This window comes from Xenopus laevis, chromosome 6S (assembly GCF_017654675.1).
Source record: "Xenopus laevis strain J_2021 chromosome 6S, Xenopus_laevis_v10.1, whole genome shotgun sequence".
In the NCBI taxonomy this organism is placed as follows: Eukaryota; Metazoa; Chordata; class Amphibia; order Anura; family Pipidae; genus Xenopus; species Xenopus laevis.
In genome coordinates this window covers 42,969,323-42,997,246 of record NC_054382.1, presented here as the reverse complement: position 1 = coordinate 42,997,246, position 27,924 = coordinate 42,969,323, and the positions used below count along the sequence as shown (strand labels likewise).

Genomic DNA, 27,924 nt, shown 5'->3' with positions numbered 1-27,924 from the left:
ATCTATATACCTGTTATCCAGAATGCTCGGGAACCTGGGGTTTTTTTTTCCAATTCATGGATCTTTCCATAATTTGGATCTTCATACCGTAAAGGAGAAGGAAAGCTACCGAAGCAGTTTATTGCCAATAGATTAGCCACAATAGTGAATACACAATATGTATTCTGCATAATGCTTTACCATACCTGAGTAAACAGCTCTATAAATTTGTTTATAAACTTATAATTTGTATAATATGTTTGGGATAGCAGCTGCCATATTTGCTTAGTGTGGCATCACTTCCTGCCTGAGTCTCTCCCTGCTCACTCATAGCTCTGGGCTCAGATTACAGCAGGGAGGGAAGGAGGGAGAGAGGAGCAAACTGAGCATGCTCTGGAGGTTTATGCTTCAATTTGGTATGTAGCGGTATTTCTAAACAAATATATATTATACAAATAATTTTAAGTTAAGGTGTGTGGTAATGTTCAAGTAGCCTGTTTTTACCACTGATGATACAGCATAGGTATTTATAGAGAAATGACTTGGATTTACAGTGTTCATTTATAATGTAAGTTAAAGGGGTTGTTCACCTTTAAACTGACTTTATGTATGATGTAGAGAGTGATATTCTGAGACATTTTGCAATTGATTTTTATTTTTTATTATTTGTGGTTTTTCAGTTATTTAGCTTTATTCAGCAGCTCTCCAGTTTGCAGTTTCTGCAGTATGGTTGCTTGGGTCCATATTATCCTAGCAACCATGCATTGATTTGAATGAGACACTAGAATATGAATAGGAGAGGGAGGGCCTGAACAGAAAGAGGAGTAATAAAAAGTTGCAATAACAATACATTTGTAGCCTTACAGAGCATTTGTTTTTTAGATGAGGTCAGTGACCCCCATTTGAAAGCTGGAAAGCTTCAGAGGAAAAATATGAATAATGTATAAACTATAAAATATAAATAATGAAAACCAATTAATAAGTTGCTTAGCATTGTCCATTAACATAACATACTAAGAGGCAGATTTATCAAGGGTCGAATTTCGAAATAATGAGAGTTTTTTGAACTCCCATAACTTCGAAATTCGAATGAAAAAAGACCAATCGAATTTTTTTTTGGCCGAATAGGTCCTTTTTTGATTGAATAGATCTGTTTTCAATTGAATTCAAATTGTACAATTCAAAGTAATAATGCATTAGATCGAATTCGATTTGAAGGTTTGTTTTTTTTTGGAAAAAGTCCACCAATTGACTCCAAATAGGTTCTAGGAGGTTCCTCATAGTCTAAAACAGCAATTTGGCAGGTTTTAGATGGCGAATGGGCGAAGTTGAATTTTTAAAGAGACCGTACATGATAAATTAGAAATTCAAATTTTTTTCAAATTAGAATCGAATTTGGACTATTCCCTAGTCGAAGGACACAAAAATTAGCTCAAAAATAGATTTTTTTTTTTAAAATTCTAATTTTCACTTCGACCTTTGATAATATTAGCCCAAAGGTGAACCACCCCTTTAAGAATTCAGTAGAAGACTACATGTTAGATGAAATTTACTTGTTTGTGTGAGTGTGTACTTACAAGACTGACACTTTGTTCTTTTTTTGGTGGGGGTCCCTTCTTAACAGATTTACAAATATGGAATGCGCAAGAGAGGGTATACCCTGGCGGATCTGGTGAGGATTAAGAATTGGGTAATTTTTTTCTGAATATTTGTTTCGAACAAAAAAAATGTTTTGGTTCTCCTAATTCCTATGTAATATTAGTCTCAAACCATGGGCACTTAACTGTTAAAGGAACAGTAACATCAAAAAATAAAAGTGATTTAAAGTAATGAAAATATAATGCAGTGTTGCCCTGCACTGGTCAAACTGTTGTATTTGCTTAAGAAACACTACTTTTGTTTATATAAATAAGCTGCTGTGTAGCAATGGGGGCAGCCATTCAAAGGAGAAAAGGCTCAGGTTACACAGCAGATAGCAAATAAGCTCTGTCTGTCTAATGGTGTTATCTGTTATGCATTAGTTAACCTGTGCCATATAGCCGTTTTTCAATTTCCGCCATTGCTACACAGCAGCTTGTTTATATGAACTATAGTAGTGTTTCTGAAGCAAACAGATCAGTTTTACCAGTGCAGGGCAACACTACATGATATTTTCATTACTTTAAAACACTTACATTTTTGGTGTTACTGTTCCTTTAATTAGAATTACTTTTAATTGCTTATATATGTATGTCTTGAAGTGATCCTTGATTACAAATGTATTCTAGAGTTTGTACCTGTTGAAGTTTTCTTGTATGAACAGTTTTCATCAACTGTTATTGTGAATGCAATATCAAGCTTTGCTATGCTCAGTGCATCCTCTGGGAGATTGGTAGTTAGCACAGTTTTTCTAGTAAATGATATTGCTAGTGGCATGATGTATTAGATATCCGTATTGTTTATACTTCCATATTAAAATGCAATGTGCCACAAATATTAATAGAGACCAGTATATTCTGCTATTAAAGTTATAGTCATTTGGTTACTAACACAAATGTAGCAGTGAAACCTGTAATATTGTAATTTTGCATGTTACATGGGATTACATGTTAGATTCAGTGAGCACTTTTCCCATTACAGCACTTAAAAGTCTGGAGCAGTCTTGTTGCATGATTTCCTATAATTTTCCGAGAGTTATAGGAGTTGCTTACTTTGTTGGAGGAGCTAGTATGTTTTTTGTTTAATCCAAACTTAAATCATATAAGCAAGTAGTAAAAGATATGAAGCTGTTAGTGCATACAAAGTACATTAATGTTTAACTTATGTAGACAAGAGTAGTGTTTGTTTGTGTTTGTACATGTGAAGATTTTATTTTGGAGTGGTTGGAGCAGCTGCGGTACATATAATAAAAAGCACAAATGTAAACCTCTGTATTTGAGAACAGAAGTGTGTAACTATAGGGGAAGTCTGCAACAGCACAAGGTATAGGGGCCTCATGTGGCCCTAATTAATGAGCAATTTCAACATGTACTGGTAAAAAGTACAACCTCTGACTTTGTTGAGAGCCCTAAAATTAATTTGCAATGGGACCAAGTAACATCTAGTTATGCCACTTTTCAAGAATCTTTTTTTTTTTTTTTTTCTCAATCTTGTTGTCCACATTTAAAAATCATTTCAAGGCACTTTTTGCCTGTAGCCTTTTGTGCTCTACTAGAGCTGTGCAAACTGAATTATCTGCGGTGTGAGATTTAGCTATGAGTATTGTGTGTCCAACATCGGACTGGTACTGATGCCTCGGGGCCCCTCACAACCCCACTCTGGATTTTGGTTTTGGCACTTTCTGCAAGGAGATTGTATGTCCTCCCCATGTCTGCATCTTGCCACTTCCAGTTTGCTCCCATGCTCTTACAGGAAGTTTAATTGGCTGATCCTACTGTTTTCGACAGGAGTGCCCATACTTTACTAATGTGAGGTCTACTTTTAGTGATATTGTCCCATTATGATCTACATCCATAAAATATTATCATTCAGTTCCATAGAAAATGTTAAATATTAATTTGAGAAAATGTATATTGTTATATTTAAAGGAACAGTAAAGTCAAAAAATAAGTGTTATGAAAATATAATGCAGTGTTGCCCTGCACTGGTAAAACTGCTATGTTTGCCCCCATTGGAAAAGGGGGGATTAGCCCTTCCGCATCTGCAAATGTACTACTATGCTAGTCAATTAGCATTCATACATAACTGGTTTAACCCCGACCCCGAAAACACACTCACAGCTTTACACGCCACGCTGGCGGGCTCCCTCGAAGCAATTAGAAATGCACCCTACAGGAATGCCAAAGACACCCCTGAACTGCCACCAACGCTAAGATGCCCACAAAGGGCCTGGATGCTTGCCACTAAAGTTCTTGCAAAAGCTGCAAGCCTTCCATCCCCCTATACCCCACTATGGAGAAACTCCAATCTACAGCACCTAGTTCATCTACCGGACTTTGCGTACTGGCCAAAATTAGGGATCAGACACCTATCGGATCTCTTAGTTAACAGCACCTTCCCGACCCTTACCCAACTAGCGACTAAACTGAACCACCCAAACATAGCTTGGCACTGATACTTCCAACTCAGACATGCATTTGCGGCCCAATTTGGTAGCCTGGTAATCTGTACAAACACCCAACCACATGAAGACAGACTTTGGGACCCGAATCCACAAAAGCTGGTCTCTGGGCTATATAAGCTACTAATATCCACCATCCATAATCCACTTAACAAAGCAAAAAACAAGTGGAATGGCCTTATCCCTGCTCTAGATGATGATATGTGGGAAGATGCAATAGGGGAACTATACAGCTTTCTAATCTCTACAAAAGATAGGATGGTGCAATTCCATATCATACATTGTACATATATTACTCCAATCAGGCTCAAAGCCATGGGCAAAAGTCCCAATGGGAACTGTCCCAAATGCCAGCACCTGGACGCTGATTTCTTTCATTTGCTTTGGTCATGTCCCCTGGTGCAGAGATTCTGGGCCAAGGTAATAGCCTACTTGACTAATGAAATTCTGCTCCCTGGAGCACTAACACCAGAGGTGTGCCTACTGGGACTGGTGGACGAATTGGCACCTCTAAATAAAACGCGGTATTTACTAAAGACCCTTCTATTTTACGCCAAAAAGCAAATTGCCATGACATGGATGAGCCCACGACCCCCTACAATAAAGCAATGGGTAAAACTGATCAATACCAGGCTCCCGATGATAAAACTAACATACATAGCCAGACAGTGCCCAGAAAAATTTGGGAAAATCTGGGAACCCTGGTTGGAGCTCTGTCCCGAAGTAGACCCAGAGTCTCAATAAATGCGTGTATATGGGAGAACATATATGTAATATAACTGTTTCTTTTTCAGCGAATTGAGTCTTATATAAGCGTGCTCCAATCCTGTGAGATTTGGAAGTAACATGTAATACTCACTTTAACCTAACATGTGGCAGACTTTTTGCTCCGATTGTGTACCTTGATGCCTTAAACTGATATGTTGTGGTCCTGCGTGACCAACTGCACTTTTTATCACCAATGCCTACATTGTCTGTTGTTAAGTGTGTTGTTTGTTTCAAAACGGAAAATAAAAACCTTTTAAAAAAAAAAAACTGCTATGTTTGCTTAAGAAACACTACTATTGTTTATATAAATAAACTGCTGTGTAGCAATGGGGGCAGCCATTCAAAGGAGAAAAGGCTCAGGTTACACAGCAGATGGCAAATAAGTTCTGTCTGTCTAATGGTGTTATCAGTTATCCATTCGTTAACCTGTGCCATATAGCCGTTTTTCAATTTCCGCCATTGCTCCAGTTTTTCTCCAGTCGCTTTATCTCTGTATTCTCCCACAGCTTGTTGCTAACCACATAGCTCTGTTTTAAAATGTTGAGTTACGGCCTTTAACTCAAGTTTTGCTGTAGCAATAATAATCTGAATTGAGACTGACAAAGTTTAAGTCACAAATCATTATACAGTAGTATAATCTTTCTCTTAAACAGGTCTCTGTTTTCATTTCACTTTGAATTGAATGCGTGACATTTTTTAAAATAAGACAGCTGATGACTCAAGTGTTCCTAAAGCTCAGACGAAGCTAGACAGGATTTATAAAAAAAAATTAAATCATTGAAAAGGACCTTCGTTTAGTGTCTAGGTTGAGAAGATAAGTAGCACCCATCTTTAGAGCCTCGGGAGAATGACTCATGCCCTGGATTCCTGGAAGCCATGGGGGAGGAGGTGTAGGCAAAGCTTGCTGACTTCCAGTAATCCCATATGAGACCCTGTTTCCCTTGTTGGGGAGAACTTGCTGAAACTATTCATGTTTTCCAAAGTAGAAAATGCATGAAAATTAAGCAAGTATAATTTTACCTACAAACCTTTCTTTAATTGTGAGAGAGAAAATTAGAATGTGTACAGGTAGTACTAGCAGATAACACGACATAATGTAGTATATTAATGTAGTATATTTTGGTCCTAGTAAATGCTAGTTAAAAATAATGATGCAGCATAATATAGGAATAGGATAGTAATATGATGTAGCAGTCAATGTATAAGCAGCAGCCCATATGGCTGAAAGTTTGAAGTTCTAACAAATATGAGTATGGACAAGCATATAACAATACCATAACAATGATATCATTAGATTAAAAATGGCTCATGGCAGTGTGAAGAATTGTATCTGTTGGTTTCAATGATGGTTTAATTAATAAAGGCTTTCTAAGAATTAATTTGTTGAATGGTGCTGTAGAGAACTGGATATTAAGCATAAGATGCCCCAAGGAAAAAAAACTACAGTAATATAATGATAATAAGTAGCACAGGTATTTTACACTGATGATTCTGCCCAAAGTTGCTGTATATTCTCATAATTCATAGGCACACCACATAGGCATAGGTTAATTGTATTGGTGTTAGAGTGCATTTTACAAACAACTCCTTCCCATCATGTGTTTCAGGAATTTTTTTTGGAATAAAGGCTGGGGGCACAGGGGGCTTACCCAAGGTTGAAAATGGCTTACCCAAGGTTGCAAAAGTTATATTTTATTCCTCAATAAGAATTTAACTAAGTTCTCTCTGAATCTTTGCTGTTACTTACAACACATGCATCAGTAGCACATTTGCATCTATAGTGCAAGTCAGTTGCATATGTAGGAGAAACATGCTAAAGGAACCCTTGATATGCAACACCTCTATATTGATGTTAATTCAAGGGTACTGTTGCAACCCTTTCAGCCTTTATTTTGCATGTGAATAGTGTCTGTCTGCGCAGGTTTGTATTTATTTTTGCATTCTGCACCTTAGCTTGCATTCATTAATTTTCAGTAAAAATGGCTATTGAATTAATTCGTTAATGGACAAATATTCATTATCTTTAGCTGCACATTTATAATTTAACAAACCGTGGATGACAGTACCAAAATCTTGTACAGAGTAGCTACCCTGTGGAATAAACAGCTGGGCACAAGCAATTTTTATGGTCATTTCTTGATTGGGCTGTGTGCTTATGAGTTTGTCTTACCCCAACATGCTGTTTTAATGTTGTTTATAAACTTTCCCTTTAAGTTGAGGAAACCAGCAGTGAAAGAGTGGGCATGTGACATTCAAAAAATAATAATTTTGACTATGCACCACTAAAATCCAATGAAGCACTGCAGTTCGGATATGTAATGCCTTGTGTTCATTTTAAATATTTTATCACAAATTTGTTTAATTTAAAGTGATCAATGTTGATTGCTCTACAGTTGATCAGCCAAAATGGAAAAACAGGTTGGTCTATGACTCCTGGTTAGCCTACGACGAGTATATAGTAAAAACCCATGTCCCACTGAGACACATTCAGTTACATTGAGAATAAAAAACAGCAGCCTGCCAGAAAGCATTTCTCTCCTAAAGTGCAGACACAAGTCACATGACCAGGGGCAGCTGGGAAATTGACAAAATGTCTAGCCCCATGTCAGATTTTAAAATTGAATATAAAAAAAATCTATTTGCTCTTTTGAGAAATGGATTTCAGTGCAGAATTCTGCTGGAGTAGCACTATTAACTGGTGCGTTTTGAAAAAAACATGTTTTCCGATGACAGGATCCCTTTAAGTAATCTTTCCCTTTTACATCCCATTTCGTGATGGTCTGTGTGCTGCCTCAGAGATCACCTGACCAGAAATACTACAGCTCTAACTGTAACAGGAAGATGTGTTGTAGCAAAAGGGGGGGTATAGTTTTCCTTTAAGTGTTCCCTTAGACTCTCCATTACTAACCAGTGTTGACCAACGACACAGCTTCAAACAGAGTAAAGTTGTGAGAGATGTCTAACTTGGTCACCAGTCTGTTGAGACTGTTGGCCCTGTCCCCAAGTTCCAAATGTCACTATTCATCTTGCTTTACTTGAAGCTATATTGATGCTGGACACACTGGTTGGGGCTGGCAGGGGGCCATCACACAAAGAAGTAGTTATCGCTGAGCAGCTTTCTATAGTCATAGTTATTCTTTTCATTTTCCCTCGTTCAATGTCTTCATTAAGTCCAGATGTTTCACTTTCTGATGTTACACACTGTAATGTAAATGTAATAGCAGCGCTGCTGGTTCTGCCTGTCGGAAGCTACCTGATTAACAGACCTGTGAAAATGCATGCAAGGCATCATGAGTCTTGGCTGAAGGAGAGCTGACAACTGCTGGACTGTTTGAAAAGTCAGAACAAGCAGTTTAGGGAGAAATAGTGCTTGCAGTTACATTTCCAATTAACCTTTAAAAAGTAATAATGGAAAGTTGCTTATAATAACCTTTACATTCATTAGTCAAAATTACATTTTGGATTTACATCCCCTTTAATAACAATCAAGTTTTTCGTGGCTACTAAAAACCACTACATTTTTGCTTTATTGCAGTTGGTTAAATTCTGGTGCCAATAGCTGTTTCTGTATGTAATGCATATAGAAGATCAATACAAAGTACAAGGAAGTTAGTAGAAGCGAAGTATTGTTCGAAGGACGCATGATTGTTTTCAGTAGAGAGCGGGGTATTGGATTCTGGTGTGCAAGTATAAATGAAGCGTGTACAGAAACAAATGGAGGTTTGTTAGCCCAGAACTTAAATATGCAGACAAGAGGATGTCAGAGGAGGGCTCCCAATGGTAACAAGACATTCTTTTGCCCTAAGAGGTAGTCTGACTGTGGAATTTGCTTCCAGGGGAAAAATATTCCTTAACCGTTTCAGAACTTTAGGTGCTTGCTGCTAAAAAAAATGTAAAACATTTAGATTTTTTGTTTCATTGTGAGTTTCTTTTTTTCCATATGATAGCAAGATTCTTATAGAACATCTATAAAATGTAGTGAGTGGTTTCTCTTTTAATCGATTTCTTAACATGCCTTTAACACTATTAAGTATTAACGGAACTGAATGTTGTCTGAAAAATAAACATTTTCCCCCAAAATGCCTTGTTAATTTATATAGTAGATATTTAGAATATATAGTTGATGATTTATGCACTCCAGGATCACCATAGCTTCATTTGTCATATCCAACACCCAAAAATGCAACCGTATAATATGCAAAATATAATACATAGATTGGCACATTGGTTAACTGTGCAGCACTGGGGTCCTTTGTTTAGTTCCTGTCTGGGCAGTCTGTTAAGTTGGTATGGTCTCCCTATGCCTGCATGGGACTAGCTAATACACTAGCTAATTCAACTTCTACTCATGCTCCAAATACATACAGACAGGTTACTTGGAGTGTGATGAAACTGACTCAAATACAAGCTTGTTCTATGAATGTTGCAGCCAAATAAATGGATTATCATCTTTATAATTATCTCCTCCCTCAGGGGAGGTTAGTGCATACCCTGCCAACTGTCCTGTTTTCTGCAGGACAGTCCTGGTTTTGAATGCTCAGCCTGCAGTCCTGGGTTTCTTACTGAAATGTCCTGTGTTTCTCTCTGATCTCCTGCACTGATGCCAGAAAAAGATACAAAGTTTCTGAAAGTTAATTAAAATAAGAGGCTTTTTGGCAGAGACCACAATACTAAGCACCTGTACTTCAATACTTTTATAACATTTAAGATAAGAAAATAAACTATTTAAGATAAGCAGGTCTCTTTGGGAAACTGTTACAGGGCAATTTCAGCTTCATTAGCAATACTGTTATAACACATTAAACATTGCCCTAAGACAGAAATGTGTCCTAACTTTCATAACCTGCCAAATTCTGTAAAATGGATTTGGTAATTCGGGGGTGTGGCCACAAAATGGGCGTGGTCAATATGATTGTGTTTTTGTCCCTTTTTACATATTTCAAATGTTGAAGTATGGGTTAGTGACATCAGTTTAATCAGGAGCCTATTAACCTATCAATATATATATATATATTTACGCCTGGCTAAGTGTGGCGGAGCGTTTGCTGGCGAAAATATGCACTTGCATCTCCTCATATAGTGAATATAAATGTTAACCGTTAACAACCAGTAGAGATTGTGTTCCATAATATGATCTTACATTAGTATTGATTACATTTTTTGTGGTTTTAATTTTGTGTAAATGTAATTGCAGTTAGTGGTTTTACTCCCTATCTGCCTTGTTGCCTTGTTTGCTCCACTTGCAGGCCTTAAGCTTAATATATCTCCATATTGGGACATACTATCTATTTCTAATTTTATAGACATCAGTGCATGGGTACCTGCAGCTGTCTTATTCACTGCTGTGCCACTCATGCATTGAATTAAATGATTAAAGGAACACTATACCCCCAAAATTAATACTTAAGCAACAGATAGTTTATATCAAATTGAATGACATATTAAAGAATCTTACCAAACTGGAATATATATTTACATAAATATTGCCCTTTTACATCTCTTGCCTTGAACCACCATTTCGTGACTCTATCTGTGCTGCCTCAGAGATCACCTGACCAGAAATACTACAACTCTAACTGTAACAGGAAGAAGTGTTGAAGCAAAAGGCAGAACTCTGTCTGTTAATTGGCTCATGTGACCTTACATGTGGTTTGTATGTGTGCACAGTGAATCTTACGATCTCAGGGGGCGGCCCTTATTTTTTAAAATGGCAATTTTCTATTTATGATTACCCAATGGCACATACTACTAGAAAAGTATATTATTATGATAATGGTTTATTTACATGAAGCAGGGTTTTACACATGAGCTGTTTTACTCAGTATCTTTTAATAGAGGCCTACATTGTTTGGGGGGTATAGTTTTCCTTTAAGCATTGTACATAATAAGTAATGGATTGCTGAGCAGCTGGGGAACTGTGACACTAATAGAGGAGGCTATAGCATGCAGGCACAACTCAAAAAGAACACAAAAAGGAATACAGATGATTATTTAAATATGTAATCTATGCAATGGTTTTTATCACTACTTAAGTTATAAGCTTGTGTAATTGTAAAATGTCAAGGCTCTTAATAGGACTCTAATAATGTCACGTGCCAAGACTATTGTTTGACCATTTTGTTTGTGCCACAAACTATAATGGGAATATAGAGACTGCTTTTTGAAACCAAATCAGTATTAAAAGTCCTTATTCTGTTTGGTTTATTTTAGGATCACACTCATTTCACAGAATGCCTTCTACATCTTATTACAATACAGTGATTCTCTGTATACCACAATTGCTTGTTTAGCAAAAGCCTTCCAGCTGCATGCCATGTGACAGCACCCCGCAGTTTTACTACCATTAATCTTAATAGCCAGTTCACTAAAAAAAAAAAAAAGTCAAATGTAGTTCAGCCTAGATGAACACATTCTGGAAGTGTAGCAAGTATTTTAGGTGACCGTACATGCCATGTAGGGTCCTACCCCAATCTTCTGGACAATGTTAGGGGGCTGTTTTGATGGATCATCCTGCAGTCCTTTCGCACTGGAGATAAATTGTCTGGTTTGAGAATTTCATCAACTAATGCACCATGTCTCATGTGCACGATGCATTGACAGATGAGGAAGTGAAGGGGGGCCACCCATAGTGTCAGTCTGGCCATAGACCATAGTTCATGTATGGCTTCCTTAAAGGAACATGAACACCAAAAAATGAAAGTCTCTTAAAGTAATGCAAATATAATGTACTGTTGTGCTGTACTGGTAAAACTGGTGTGTTTGTTTCAGAAACTCTACAATCGTTTATATAAACAAGCTGATTTGTGGCTGTGGGGGCAGCCATTCAAAGCTGAAAAAGCACAGGATACACAGCCGATAACGGATAAACTCTGTTGTACACAATGGGATTTTTCAGAACTCATCTGTTTTCCATTGTGTATCGTGTTTGAATGGCTGCCCCCATGGCTACACAGCAGCTTGTGTATATAAACTATAGTAGAGTTTCTGAAGCAAACACTGCTGTTTTACTATGTTCAATTCCTTACTGTATTCATTTCACTGTGGTGACCACACTTAACTTCTTCACACCTTGTGCAAACCACCTCATCATAATAAGTCTCAAACACAAAATTGGGCTAATTGTGACTGCCAACTCCACCAATCTTCACCAACTTCTTGTATATGGTTCTGAAGAGATGACCACCCCAATTGACTTCTGATTGTGACACAGTTGGGAAGGCTGAAAATACTGCTTAAGGATGTGGATCCTGTCATTTCTTGACTGTTATGCATAAGGCCCTCTGCGATTTGATTGTGGCCTGGAGACAAAACAAGCTGAACTAATTTGGCCCACCAGATTTGAGACCAAAACGAATAAAGATTTGCTCATTTGGTAACCTTATAATATAAACACATTTTTCAGTGTACTCTCCGTAAGTGAGGGAGTAATTGTGCTGGAATGACTATATGCAGTGCTGCTTGCAGTTACTGGTATTATGTAAGTTATTAAACATTGAAGAATTATCATCCTTGCATTATCTTGTTCTTTTAATGCATCTGCAGCAGCTGGAGCCATTAATGAGTTTATAGAGATTGACAGGGAGTAGGAAGGTCAAGGTTCAGAGCTGTCTGACCTGTATATATTGCCTGTTAAACAGTATTGCAGGTGACAGATGGGGAAATCCCTTTATATTTCTAAAATAAAGCTTTCCAGAAACATCTTACTTTAGGTAGCTAAAGATAAAGCTGTTTGATGTCCCTGTTGTGAGTGTATTGTATTGCGTTGGTTTCATTCTTCTAACAAGTGCACTGTGAGTGTTTGATGATTTCCAGTCCTTGTATTGTACACAGTCGTATATACTGTTCTTCAGTCCAGATTCTATTGAAAACAACATATTGCATATCACGTGTAAATTCTAGTACACTCCTCTTAAAAGGGTTAACAGGAGACTCTGCCTCAAATTTGCCATTGATGAACTATAAATCATATATAACCTTTTAGTATTAACATAGAATTGGGTCTTCAGCTAGATTGTAGTTGGGTCACCAGATAGTTTGAAATATCAGGGATGCCTCTTTAATTTGCACCTGCTTTAAAGTGAATCAGTCAATTCATCCCTTCTAACAGGAATTCATAAAATTGTCCCCAAATTTTCAAATATGATCAGTGAACTTTACTAGACAGTTGGACCAGACAACATTTTCTACTGCCTCCTGATGCCAATTGCCCATTATGCCTTGTTCTATGTTTGACCATTACCAATGAGAAGACCCGAATGATTGCAATTATTGAAATTATTTCTGGTTCCCCAGTATTGTTTTTGTTGCATGTTACATGAGTGATCAGTATATTACTTCTCACATTTTTGAATTTATTTTTGAGCTGTAGTGTCTTCCGACTTATATCGGAAAGAAGGAAGTGTAAATTAAGCAATTTTTGCCAAATTACTTCTGGTATCCCTATATATGCTTTCTATTTGTTGCATGTAATATCAGTGACCAGTATTTTACTTTCAACTTCATTCTATTTATTTGAGACCAGTAGGATCTCACTCATGTTGGAAGAGGAAGGGGTAGATTAAAACACTTCAATGATGTAGGAAGGGTCATAGCATCAGGTCAGGGCTTAACTTCAGTGACCATTCATCACATGTTGATTGATTGCCCCAAGGTTTCAAGGGACATTTTCATCAGCTCCCCCCTCCTGAGAGAGCAGATGGACAAGTAAGTAGCATTAGGTTGATGCCACCCAGGAATTTCCTTTTTCCGTCTCATTTCTTTAATATAACCATCCTTTATAATATATCTTCTATAACCATCCATTTCCTGTGTATTAAGTGTTAGAGGTCTTATGTAGTGGTGTCTAAATGATGCATTTCTGGAAATGTAAACATGGTTTGCTGAATAAGTTGTTGCATGAGCACACACATAAAGATCTATAGATATGAAAGACAAGACTTTGGCTGTACTGTATTAAGATTAAGGTCCAATATAAGATGCAGAGACTATGGGGTATATTTATCAAAGAGTGAAGTCTGAGATCACTCTCCTTCCATTTCTATGGGATTTTTAAAAGTATTTATCAATGTGTGAAAGTGAAAGTTCAACCTTTGATAAATACACCTTTAAAAATGCCAGAGAAATGGATGGAAAGAGGTGGTATTTCACTCTAGCGGACTATATACCCCATTGTCGGTAGTGAATGGGGCCCTATTCCGACTGCTCTTATTCTCCTCCCCTAGGATCAGCCCAAAATCACCCATTTCAAAGTGATCATATCTGGGAGAGATCCTCTTGTTTGGCGAGCTCACCAAATGAGCAGATCTCTGTATGTATGGCCACCTTTGGATGGATTTACTTGAAAGACAGTGATTATTACTGTGCATTTTGACTACCCATTCTATGAGAAACATACAACAGCACTCTCAACTATAAAATATATAAAAATATAGAGCACAAAAAGTACAGGGCTTTTTCTTATTTACCCCAACCCCTTTTTTAATTTTTGAGGTACCAACATTTCTTTTTTTAGAGACTACATATATCAGCCCTAGGTTAGACGTAACTACAGCTGCATCATAACTGTATTTCTCCAGCGTTCCTAGGCAGCACAGGTACCCTAGTGTTAGGAGCAGATTTATCAAGGGTCGAATAGTAAATCCACACATTCAAAATCCACACATTAGAATTTTAAGACCTTGACCATCTAAACAGTCCTAATTTGAATATTCACCACCTAAAACCGTGCCGAGTTCATTTACAAGTCAATGGTAGAGGTCCGTGGTACCATTTGGAGATTTTAATAACCTTCCTGACATTCAAGTTTTTTTTCCCAGGAGAAAAAATAAATTCGTACGAATCAAATACAAATCAAATAAAATTTAAATTTCGATCGGATATTAGACATTTGATTTTTTTCTTAAATAACATCCCAGTATATTAGAATTTTAAGAATTCGAAATTCAAAATTCTACCTTTGATAAATGGACATCTTAATGTTGACTTCCCTCTTGGAGGCAAGATGACTGAAGAAAGAAAGTAAGCAGTTCCTGTATTTTTATGCATAGAATGTATCCATATATTACTCCCTCACTAATATATACCAAATAGGAATGTTCTGCAGTCATATTAAGATCATAGGTTTTATTTGAAAAACAGTAATTAAAACATAAATGCTGTTCAGAAGCTTAGGACTTTTAAAAAGGTCATTCACTAATTAGGAACAAATATTATTGGTCAGGTGGGAAAAGGTAACTAATACGCTTGATGTCAGATGTGGGGGTGGTATTTTGTGCACATCTGTTGAATTGTTTACTTGCTATACATTAAAGGGGACCTGTCACCCTAAGAAATAATTTCAAATTCTTTTCTATCATGTTAGTTGAGCAAAATAAACTTTACTTACACTGTATTTAATATTTAAATTTTGTTTCCTTCTGTTTTGGAATTATACAATCACAGCAAGCAGGCAGCTGCCATTTTGTGGACACGGTTATTAAGGAAAATTGTGTATCACCCCAAAATCTTGTGTATGAACCAGAATGAGGGACCTAATGTCCATGTGCAGTGCTGTACACAATTATGGAGCCTGAGGAGGGAAGGGGGAATGGGAGGAGAGCAGTGACATGTAGGAAGTGCTGAATGGAAAGTGAAAGTAATTGACTGCCCCGCCTCTATGCCACGGGCATAGAGGCGGGGCAGGTAATATTTGATTGACAGTTTAGATATTTAAACACCTTTATAACAGGTATGGATGTTTTAATGAAAAACATTTTTGGGGTTCCATATTTAATTTGGAAAGGACTTTCATTATGCAGTTTTTTTATGTGTAGGTGACAGGTCCACTTTAATGGACTGCTGGAATCTCGAGACCTGCATGTAGCATATGTGGTTAGCAAATGTATGTAAAATCATTTCTTTTTTTTTCGTATAGGTCCTGCATTTCTACTGTGACTCCTGCTCTGTTCCTATATGTCGTGAATGCACTATGGGCCGTCATGCTGGGCACAGCTTTGTCTACCTCCAGGAAGCTCTTCAGGACTCAAGGGCACTAACTATTCAGCTGCTGGCTGATGCCCAACAAGGCCGTCAAGCAATTCAGGTTTGATTTGAGGCATTTTATGAATTTAGAATTCTAGAACTTCTAGATTTGTAGGGTTATCATTTTTAAAAGAATTATGAAATAAATATAGGAAACTCTTGTTTTTAATTGCTGTATAGATTAATGGGCAGTGGCTGTCCCATAAGTTAAAAAGGGCAATATTAGATCAGATATTATTGGTGAAATATAGACAAACACCTAGATGGCCCCATTGTATTGATCTGACTGGACCAGAGTGAAAAACTCTTCTCTTCTTCACAGTATTTCTGATAGTTCCATAGGTGTCAAAACTCTGAACATCTCATAGCAATTATATATAAAACTGAAACTGTTAAAAAAGATTAATATTGTATTATTTATTGTGTCCTTTTTAAGAATTGTTTCCACTTTAAAGGAAACTAAACCCTTAAAAAGAATATGGCTAAAAATGCCATGTTTTATATACTGAACTTGTACCAGCCTAAAGTTTCAGCTTCTCAATAGCAGCAATGATCCAGGACTTCAAACTTCTCACAGGGGGTCACCATCTTGCAAAGTGTATGTGACACTCTCTCTGAGCAGCTGTTGAGAATCTAAGATTAGGGGTTATCGCAGATTTACACGCAGAAAATGAGGTTGGTCTGTAATTGGTGCTACAAGGCAGATTATTACATTCTGATGTTCGTTGCACTGGTTTCTGTGCTGCCATGTAGTAATTATCTGTATTAATTATGAATCGGCCTTATATTGTGACAATTATATTCTATGTGTACTGTATATTGTGAGTCGGTCCCTAAGCTCAGTAAGTGACAGCAGCACAGAGCATTTGCAGTGAATCAGCAGAAAAGAAGATGGGGAGCTACTGGGGCATTTTTGGAGATACAGATCTTTACTGCTAAAGGGCTCTGGTTGCCTTGGGCTGGTACAGAAGCCCAAACCATAATGTACAACATTTCTAGCCACTTCTTTAGTTAAGGTTTAGTTCAGATTTCATGTGTGTTTTTATCTATAATGAGCCATGTGTGGACTTTGACTCTGCAGTTCACTGTGTATATAAGAATATCTTGCACTGTCAATGATGCAAAGCTGTATGAAGAGCTGTATGCTGACATGCTATAAATGCTTTATATATAGATTAGTATAATCTATTGCACAATGAATTCTAGCAGTATTACTCTTTTATTAAAAGTTTAACTATGTTTTAGTCTTTTGCCAAAATAGTGCTAGATTCTTATATCTATTTTGCTGAGTGTGTGTGTTATAGGCTAGATTTGGCATACATTGAACTGGGGATTGTAGGATCATTCTGAATGAATTACCGTAATACTATTTATCACAGCCTTTGAATTTGTCAGTTCATCTGAACTTGTTCAACTTATTCATTCAATTTCAGTGGTACGGTGGTGTTCAGCATCTTTTTGACTCTTGTGTGTTTAATACAAACCATGCTGAGAGATAGCAAGTAACAAAACCATTAAAAAAAAATTTGTTTTGAGATGTAAGTTTTAATCCCCAGGGTTTTTGTAATATTGTAGGAGTATAATTTATATTTTTCATCCTTGCTGCTCTGCATTTTTGCAGACTTCTTCAGAAGGTTACCATTGCTTTCATTTGTTCGTAATCCACAGCCATTCCTGGAATTTCTATCAGTAGTTTATATCATATCAATGTTTCTCCTTGGTGTACTGATAGACAAACATAAATAATTTAGGTACATAAGTCATAGAACTCATATTTTTGGGCTTAGTGAAAATGGCTTATCTTAAGGCTGGAGAATACTTGTTAACTTCTTTTTTTCGTCATTGGTATAACCTACAAAAAAAACCTAAATTTTAAAAAGAGAGACTCTGCCGAATGTGTATGCCTTGGCCCAAACAAAATATAAAGTAAAGTGCTAATATGACCAAAATGCTTCACTAAATCCTAATTTACACATTTTAAATCTAGTATAATTTAATATTATTCAAATCATGAATATTTTAGCTCATCAATATTTAGTAAATAGTAACTGTTTATCTAGTAGCAATAATTAAAAAATGCATGTCTTAAATGCCTCAAAATTGCAGTACAAAATGCTGTTTTTCCCACTTGGTAGAACGAAAAAAAAAAGTGTATATATCAATTCACTGAATAGGAATGCAAGAATGCGTGTGAGGGCTCTAAAATGTTTTTGTTTTGTTTTTTTACAAAGTTTCCTTTCACAGAATGTGTTGCACCAGAAAAATAGATTTTTTTCATGCAATGCTTGTTCATAGTGTTGTTTATATGAGTGTATGCTCTCACACACACACCTCTCTTGATAGACAGACAAGTCTATTTTATGGTATTGTGTTATTTGCTACACTACAAAAGAAAGGAAGTTCTGAAAGAACTAAGTGTAATTAATAGGATTGCTTACAATTCGGGATCATCCTGGTAATCCCAGTTTGCATTCCATGTGTACAGAGCTCGAGCTTTGTGTGTGAACTTTGCTGACCACCTTTAATGTAATTGAATATGTAGAGTTAAAGGCAAGGGAAATCCATTTAGGGTAAATAAGAATTTGAAAAGGTAGTAGTAAATTAGGTAATTTGGCACCTTCTGTCCACTACCCCCAAGGCACCCCTGCTGAAAAGGGAGCTAGTTTTTTTTTTATCCTTTTTTAGCGAGGGCTGTTGAAGGGGCAGCTCATTAGCAGAACACAGAGGAAGTAATTCCGTTATCTCCCCACATCAAAGGGTCAGGGAGTTGGTTGTACAGAAGGGTCATTAGGGCACATGGAAAGATGTTTTGTTCCACTGCTGATGAATTCATTGAGCCTTCACCTCAGTCACGTTTGCAAAGCAATGGAAGAGCGAGCTTCAGGGAATGAGAGGGCTGTGTCCCGTTCTTGGGTTAAACAAGACAAAAGCAGGAGAAAGGGGACAGATTTTGAAACATTTTCATTCTACTCTGAGAGGCCTCTATTGGGGGAGGTGACAAAGCTGTGTGGCCATTTCAGAAACGGTCCAATATGATCCTATAATAAAATACCACCCAGGACCAAAGGCTCGTATAAGAGGCTGCTTTGGATTTATTTTGCGTAAATGGTTTAAATTGTTAATAACCTGTATTTATAAATCTGCAACATATACTGTACAATACATATAAAACAAACAGATTACATGTAGACAATGACCAGATAAAGGTTCCTGTTCAATGTATAATGAAATAGTTAACATGTTAATTTATCATTTCTGATTAAGTTAGCTTATTTAATAGCCAAACGTGGGGGGGACAGACAGCTGTTACTGAAACACACATTTTAGGTGTAGTGAAAGTTTTTAGATGCTTCATGGTCAACACAGCATTTGCATTCAAACAAAAAAAAAAAGAGAGAGAGAAATTCCCCCCTCCCCCTTTAAGGAAATATGGGCAGCAAGATTCCTGTTCCCCAACCAAACAACCAGATCATTGGTTATTAGCCAAGCTCATCTTAAAAATCCATTATCTATCATAATTTTGATCACCAAGAAGCCTTTGCAAAACAGTGTAACCTTTTGTTTGTGTATTTTAAATTGTATTAATCTTTGTTTATAAATTGTGTATACTGATATATTTTTGGCTATAAATATGTTGGTATCTTTAAGATTATCATGGACAACAAAGTATATCCATGACTAATTGCACAAGCGGTTAATGTGCGGTCGGGATCGTGCAATTAAACAAAGAGTTATCTTGGACATTTTTAAAGTTATGACTGTCATACAATTATCTGTTCTTTAGACTCCTTTTATAAGCAATTGAAAAAGTCCTTTAAAGATATTGATGTCATTGCCTAACAGGCCCATAATGGCCCAAATCAGTTTGCTTAAGGTCCCCATAGACGCAAAGATCTTTCGTTGGTGAACGACCGATTTCAGCGAAATCCGACCAATCCGTCAAACTATCGTGAAGTTAGTGGGAATCGAACAATTGTACATCTTACGATTTTTTATCCGACATCTGACAGAAAATTAATCAGCCAGGTTAAGAAAAAATGTATTGGTCCCAATGCAATCTATCTATGTTTGCAGGGCCAAGCATGCAGCTACCCTCCCTTTTTCCTAGCAATATCGGCTGAAATGGTCTTTTTAGTTGGTGGACAAATCGTACATTTAAACGATCGTTTCGAGGTCCTGACCATAAAGTCGCTCTACAACAAATCTCCTCTTCTTCGGGGCGACTAATCTCCCCGAACTGCCTCCCCAGCAGCTAAAATGTAAATCGGCAACGAGATGGCACTCGGCGCAATTCATTTTCCGAAGTCGCTCACAAGGAAACTTCGGGCGGCTTCGGAAAACGAATCGCACCGAGTGCCATCCCACCAGTGATTTACTATTTAGCCGCAGGGGAGGCCGTTCAGGGAGATTAGTCGCCCGAAGACTATATATTATACATGTTTTGGTTTAATTTCATCAGTTCATCGGTTTCATTAGTCAAAATTGGAAACTGCTCAAGTCAGTGACAGATGTCACCTAGTCTGATCGGCAGATTACAGTGTAACATCTCCAGGAAGTATCACCTTTTGCCAGTTACGCTCAGGCAGAAAACCATTTTTGGCTTCCTCCCATTAAACATCCTATGGACAGCATATTCTAACAGCAGCAGGTGTTTTTGGACAGAAAAATGAGTATTAACCCCAGAAAGGAACAAATACACTGAAAGAGATTTTTAATATTTGGAAACAATACCTCTATTTGTTCATTAGGAATCTGACACGTGGGGGCAGATTTATCAAGGGTCGGATTTCGAGGGTTGATAAACCCTTGAATTCGACCCTCGAAGTAAAATCCTTCGAATTCGAATATTGAGACTTTTCTGGAAACATTGTCTTCTCTGTTATAAAGATTGCTTTTTGCCAAGAAAAAAGTCAGATGTGCATTGTTGCCTGTACCAGCAGTGACCGGCAGTTACTATAAAAGTGTGTGGGAGGCAGCAATAGAAGTTTTTAGGCTGAGGGTAGCATGCAGGAAAGCAGAAGCTGTAGTGCTAGTGATATGTTTCACCTCTGTCTTCTGGGGTCACAGCGGATTTGACTGAAAATGCTGTTACTCTCTGCCTGTATGGCCATATTTCTGTTGAACAGGTCTGAACCCCAGCATTTCAGGTACACAGAGGCCAATAAGCCCATACAAATGCCCAAACAGCCCCCACCAGCCCACTAAATACCGACTTTCTATAGCAGCCCCTTTTGCATTTGCCGGAACCCACAAATTGCCAGTCCGGGCCTGCTGTGGAACCTGTATGTTTGCATGCATGTTCTAAAAATAATTAATGTAATAGTAGTTTACATTTTTGTTATAGTGTCCCATTAATCATGTGAATTTATAAATCCACAACCAAATTCAGGTATGGGACCTGTTATTTGGAATACTTGTTACCTGGGGTTTTCCGGATAATGGATCTTTCCGTAATTTGTATCTTCATACCCTAAGTCTACTAGAAAATCATGTAATGATTAAATAAACCAAATAGGCTGGTTTTGCTTCCAATAAGGATTAAGTATATCTTAATTCGGAAAAATACAAGTTACTGTTTTATTATTACAAAGAAAAAGGAAATAATTTTTAAAAATTCGGATTATTTGGATAAAATGGAGTCTATGGGAGAAGGCCTTTTAATAATTAGGAGCTTTCCGGATAACGAGTTTCCGGATAACGGATCCCACACCTGTATTTGACAATTTTTGCAGCTGTATCAGAAAAGAACTTAATTAGACTCTTTCAGATCAAGTGATTCCGCAACTCTACAGTCTCAAAACATACCTTCCGCCACTGACTGGGAATTGTTTCCATCACTTCAAGTATTGTTAGCTTACGGTGATGTGTCCAATCTTTACTTCTGAATCACTTTAGTAGGGTTTATGGATGGTTTACCCATTGGCTCCAATGGTAACAGCCTGGATCTTTCTAGAGTACTTTCATGGTCTGACCTGCGAGTGTGCTGGCAAATGCTGACATTACCATTCAAGTCAGTAGAGGGGCAAGTCCAAGCTGAGCAAGTAACATTTTCTAAAAAAACTTTTAAAATAGTTTAAAAGTTTTTATATATTACTTCAGCAACAATCCTTCTGTCGTGATTTTCATGATGTAGTTTTTATTTCTAAATTACACTGTTTACACTGCAAATAATTTACTCTACAATATTAAATCTAATTCCTGAACCAGTGTGTGTTTTTTTTTTACATTTATACTATTGGTGTGTAGGCAGCCATCTCCAGTCATGAGTTTTCAGAAAGAGTCAGTGCTGCACTATAGAACTACTTTTTGAAAGGCTATTCTTTCTCCTACTCAATGTAACTGAATGTGTCACAGTAAGACCTGGATTTTTACTATTGAGTGCTGTTTTTATATCTACCAGGGAGCTGTTATCTCGTGTTATAGAGCTGCTATCTGGTTACCTCCCAATTGTTCTGTTGTTTGGCTGCTGGGGGGGGTTGATATCACTCCAACTTGCAGTACAGCAGTAAAAAGTGAAGTTTATCAGAGCACTAGTCACATGACTGGGGGCAGCTGGGAAACTGACAATATGTCTAGTCCCATGTCAGATTTCAAAATTAAATATAAAAAAATCTGTTTGCTTTCGTTTTGAGAAACTGATTTCATCGCAGAATTCTGCTGAAGCAGCACTATTAACTGATGTGTTTTGAAAAAAATATATATTCCCATGACAGTATCCCTTTTCAGTAGGGATGCACCGAATCCACTATTTTGGATTCGGCCGAACCCCTGAATCCTTTGTGAAAGATTCGGCCGAATACCGAACCGAATCTGAACCCTAATTTGCATATGCAAATCAGGGGTGGGACGGGGAGAAAAATTTTACTTCCTTGTTCTGTGACAAAAAGTCATGCGATTTCCCTCCCCACCCCTAATTTACATTAGGGTTCGGCCGGGCAGAAGGATTCGGCTGAATCCGAATCCTGCTCAAAAAGGCCGGATCCTGGCCTAATCCCTAACCGAATCCTGGATTTGGTGCATCCCTACTTTTCAGACACCTGTTGTGAAACAGGTAGATGACACCTGGCCCACGTGTGTTTGTGTATGCACGGAAAAATTCCCCCTAGGTTTACAGAAAATATAGAGTTCTATTATTGGAATATCTGTTCTCCTAAAAGCTCCAAAATATGGTAATGCAATTTTCCAGAGTTCAATTTAAGTAAACAATTCTTTCTTTTCAAATACATAGAAAAATAGAAAAACAGGGTTTGTGCTACCATTGTGGATTTATGCTAGTTTAGTTATCAAGTACAATTTACTATTGTAAATATAAAATGCTTTGTGAAACATAATCCATGTTTATACAGTAAATGCACTTTTTAATTGTATCGATGTCATCTCTTTGAATTTTACAGATGAGTCTAGAGCAGGCTCAAGCATTGGCAGAACAAGTTGAGATGAAATCCAAAGTGGTGCAGTCCGAGATCAAAGCAGTCACGTCTAGACATAAGAAGGCATTGGAAGAGAGAGAATGTGAGCTGCTCTGGAAGGTTGGTTGGTGTGATATTACCTTTGACTGGAAGAAAATACCATTACTACTATATAAATAAATGATGATGATTATTTTGACGGTTAAGAGATTTATTAAATATTAAACAAATGTATGAGCAGTTATAGTTTTATATGTAATTATGCACCAATCCAGTTTGGTATTTAAATTACAAATAGTGACCCTAGCAACCAAGCTGTGCATAGAATGACAGACATGATGTGCAGATGATGAGTGGAAAAGAAATACGATGAAACATTTGTAATGAAGCCTCTTAATTAATTCACTTTACTGTTACTTAGTTCACTGATCCTATTAGCCAAGTGAGTTTATATTCCAGATTAAAGAAAGGCAAAAATAATTAGGAAACAAAAATAAGGGAAAACTGGAAGTTAACATATCTGTTGCTAAAAATTGTGTACAATTTTTCTAAATATTACAAGATGTTTTGGAAAAATCTATTGATAACAGTATTAAAAAATAATAGATGTTGCCCAAAATGTATCCTGAATAGAAATATCATACACAAGAGCCATGAATATATTGTGAATTATATCATTAGAAACTGTGCTAAATATATGTATATAATGTATGTTTTTTTTGTTATTCCTTTCATATAAAGGTTCTCTTTATCTAATAGTTGTCACTTCCAGCACGTTACTTCCTATAATAGGTACCTACAGCACAGCAGGCCCTATAGCTCCCCCCCCCCCGCATCACTGCTGGATTAATGAGGAAAGTTCTCCAAATTGGCTGGAGGCATTTTTTTCCTTAAACAAATTATTCAATTGTATAGGCACCCTAGGGCTATCCTCCAAAAGCTGCTGGCCTAGGAACATGCTTTTGAGTTCCTATCAATAAATAGGTCCCTGTATATACAGCATTAAAAGAAATGACAGCACATTAAGGGGGTTATGTGATAAAAGGCACTAAGTTTGCCCAGGGGCAGTAACCCATTGCGACCAATCAGCAGGTAGCATTTACTGGTCACCTGTTTAAATGCAAACGTCTTATTGGTTGCTAGGGTTACTGCTCTTAGACAAACTTAGTGCTGTATATTACATATGGGGGTTTGAGTATACCCTACTTTTTAAAACATTTTAACATGTTTAAATGGTTTCCCCTTTTTATTCAGGTTGAAAAGATACGTCAGGTGAAAGCAAAGTCTCTTTATCACCAAGTTGAAAAACTCCACCAGGCCCTTAATAAGCTGGACAGCACAATTAATGCAGTGCAGCAAGTCTTGGAGGAAGGCTGTACTATGGATATCCTCATAGCTCGTGATCGTGTTTTGGCTCAGGTGCAGGATGTAAAGAATGCTAGAGGCCTTCTACAACTTCAAGAAGATGACAGGATTATGTTTACTCCTCCTGACCAAGCCTTGTTCCTTGCCATCAAATCCATGGGTCTTGTCAGCAGTGGAGCTTTTGCAGCTTTGACTAAAGCCACTGGAGAAGGACTTAAACGTGCCCTACAGGGAAAAGTTGCATCATTCACTGTAATAGGATATGACCATGATGGAGAAGCCTGCCTCTCAGGTGGGGACCTCATAACAGTGTTGGTGATGGGTCCAGATGGCAATCTCTTTGCTGCTGAGGTCAGTGATCAGCTGAATGGTACCTACTTAGTGAGCTACCGGCCTCAGCTGGAAGGGGAGCACCTTATTTCTGTCATGGTTTGCAACCAACACATAGAAAGCAGTCCCTTTAAAGTTAATGTAAAATCAGGACGTTGCTACTCGGGTATTGGACTTCCTACCCTCTCTTTTGGTGGGGAGGGTGATAATGATGGGAAACTTTGCCGCCCCTGGGGAGTTTGTGTTGACAGGGAAGGTTACATAATTGTGGCTGATAGGAGCAACAACCGTGTCCAAATTTTTAAGCCATGTGGTACCTTCCATCACAAATTTGGCAGCCTTGGCTCTAGACCTGGACAGTTTGATCGACCTGCTGGAGTAGCTTGTGACAGTTCACGTAGAATTGTTGTTGCAGACAAAGACAACCACCGTGTTCAAATATTTACCTTTGAAGGCCAATTCTTACTGAAGTTTGGTGAAAAGGGGACCAAGAATGGCATGTTCAACTACCCTTGGGATGTGGCAGTTAATTCTGAAGGAAAGATCTTAGTTTCAGACACTCGAAACCACCGTGTCCAGCTGTTTGGTCCTGATGGGACATTCCTTAACAAGTATGGCTTTGAGGGTGCACTCTGGAAGCACTTTGACTCTCCCCGAGGTGTAGCATTTAGCCAGGATGGCTATCTGGTTGTGACTGACTTTAATAATCATAGGTTATTAATAATCAAGCCAGACTGTCAGTCAGCACATTTCTTGGGCACAGAGGGCACAGGCAATGGGCAGTTTTTGCGACCACAGGGTGTAGCAGTTGACCAGGAAGGCCGCATCATTGTGGCAGACTCCAGAAATCACAGAGTGCAGATATTTGAGCCAAATGGCAGCTTTCTGTGCAAGCTTGGAACGCAAGGAAGCGGCTTAGGTCAAATGGATCGCCCATCTGGTATAGCTGTAACTCCTGATGGCACAATTGTTGTGGTGGATTTTGGTAATAACCGCATTCTAGCCTTTTGATCTGTTCTCAACGCAAAACTGTCTCAGGGAAACCCATTCAAGAAACAAATATTGAAATGAGCAACTACCTCATACTTTTGTCTAGCAAACACATATACTGTTACCTAGATACAGCCTGTGAAGAGTAAATCAAATTCAGGAAATATCTACCTCAAAACCTCTTGGAAGGAGGGGTGTTAATTATCCTGCTTTATTTCTCTCAAACTGCACAACGGATTAAGTTCATACCTCAAATAAAAAAAAATAAAAAAAGATACATTTTGGAACTGCACCTGCTTGGAGATTGCATAAAAATCTCTCGTGAATAAGCCAAAAGGGCTATAAACTACAAAGAAAAGTACTGGGAATTGTTTGTTTAAAACAAACGTGTCCTCTATAACCAAATTGTTGGATTTCTTCTTTACCAGTGCTGCTGCAACAGAGGGCACCTTGTTTCTTTCCAATACCTCCATGTGTTTTAAAACAAAGATACCTCAGCATGCATATTTTACAAAGTGTTTTTTTTTCCTTCTAGAATTTCAAATACCTCAGTAGTTGAAGCTGTAATTCTTTTATGTATATTTGCTGTTAAAGCACAGTAACATGTTGCTTGACTTATTTCAGATTAGTCACATGTTTTCCTCTCATGTCTGTATTCATTTTACAGATTCCATCCAGTACTAGACATGTTTGTTAGCATGGCAGGATGGTTTTTACTTGTTTCACTGGAATACCCTCTAGGGGATGAAGAGTGTGAAAAGGTGAGGATCATCACGTACCAGTCAAGTCTTCGCATATGAGAAATGTAAATGGAGCTGTTGCAACAGAGTGACCTAGCTGATGTCATTATTTTATTATAATAGTCAGACCAAAGGTGACAAAGGGACACGACCAGCCACAGCACAATAGTTATGTTTAGCATCTGCTTGAATCAGTGCTATATCTATACCTCAGTTACAAGCAGGGAACTATGAAGTGATTTTTTTTGGAAAGTTTTTTGTTTGCTTTTTCTTAAAATGTTATTCATTTGTATTACTTTACAAAGACAGACTCATCTGTCATGATATCCTTATCAAGCACGTCATTGTAAGAACCATGGTTGAAACCAAAACATAGCCAGCAGTCAACTTGTATTTGGTTGAACAAAAAACGGAAGCAACGCTATTTGCATAAAGAAGGGGGTTGCACATCAGGATTCATGCCACTGTTTCAGTCATTCAGTGCTGCTGAAATCATTGTGTTTTCCCTTTTCCTTTTTTTATGAGGACAGTTGAGCTTCCTCGTTGAAAATCATACAGAGGTTATTGTCTAAGCTTTTGTATTGTTTTTGCCATTCTGCACTGGTGTCTCATATCATAGCATGTGTACCTAAAAGGAAAACTATAGCCCCAAAATGAATATTTAAGCAACAGATAGGTTATATCAAATTAAGTGGCATATTAAAAAAAATCTTACCAAACTGGTATATATATATATTTAAGTAAATATTGCACTTTTACATCTCTTGCCTTGAACCAGCATTTCATGATGGTCTGTGTGCTGCCTCAGAGATCACCTGACCAGAAATACTACAACTCTAACTGTAACAGGAAGAAGTGTGGAAGCAAAAGACAGAACTCTGTCTGTTAATTGGCTCATGTGACCTAACAAGTATGGCATGTTTGTGTGCACCGTGAATCATACAATCCCAGGGGACGGCCCTTATTTTTTAAAATGGCAATTTTCTATTTAGGATTACCCAATGGCACATACTACTAACAAAGTATATTGTTATGAAAATGGATTATTTACATGAATCAGCGTTTTACATATGAGCTGTGTTATTCAATATCATTTTATAGAGACCTACATTGTTCAGGAGGGTGCAGTTTTCCTTTAAGAAACACTTGTTTCCAAATTATGCTTTTCCATCAAATCTGTTTCTGTTATGTATCCATCCATATCCTTTTGTCCCACCATAGTGAG

The 27,924-nt window shown here is 37.5% G+C and overlaps 1 protein-coding gene across 3 annotated transcripts in view; it reads left to right on the top strand.

The window, feature by feature from the left end:
* The window catches only part of trim71.S (tripartite motif containing 71, E3 ubiquitin protein ligase S homeolog), a 38,914-nt gene extending 11,470 nt beyond the window's left edge, over positions 1 to 27,444 (top strand). The window contains exons 2-5 of one of the 3 annotated variants that reach the window (XM_018269304.2): positions 1,604 to 1,651; positions 15,759 to 15,926; positions 23,260 to 23,394; positions 24,529 to 27,444. In XM_018269304.2, the coding sequence (XP_018124793.1) occupies positions 1,604 to 1,651; positions 15,759 to 15,926; positions 23,260 to 23,394; positions 24,529 to 25,980 (1,803 nt within the window). In that variant the 3' untranslated portion in view covers positions 25,981 to 27,444. Of the gene's footprint in view, positions 1 to 1,603; positions 1,670 to 15,758; positions 15,927 to 23,259; positions 23,395 to 24,528 lie in introns of all 3 variants that reach the window. The other 2 variants (XM_018269303.2, XM_018269305.2) reach the window with 2 other exon arrangements.
* Positions 27,445 to 27,924: the final 480 nt, after the last annotated feature.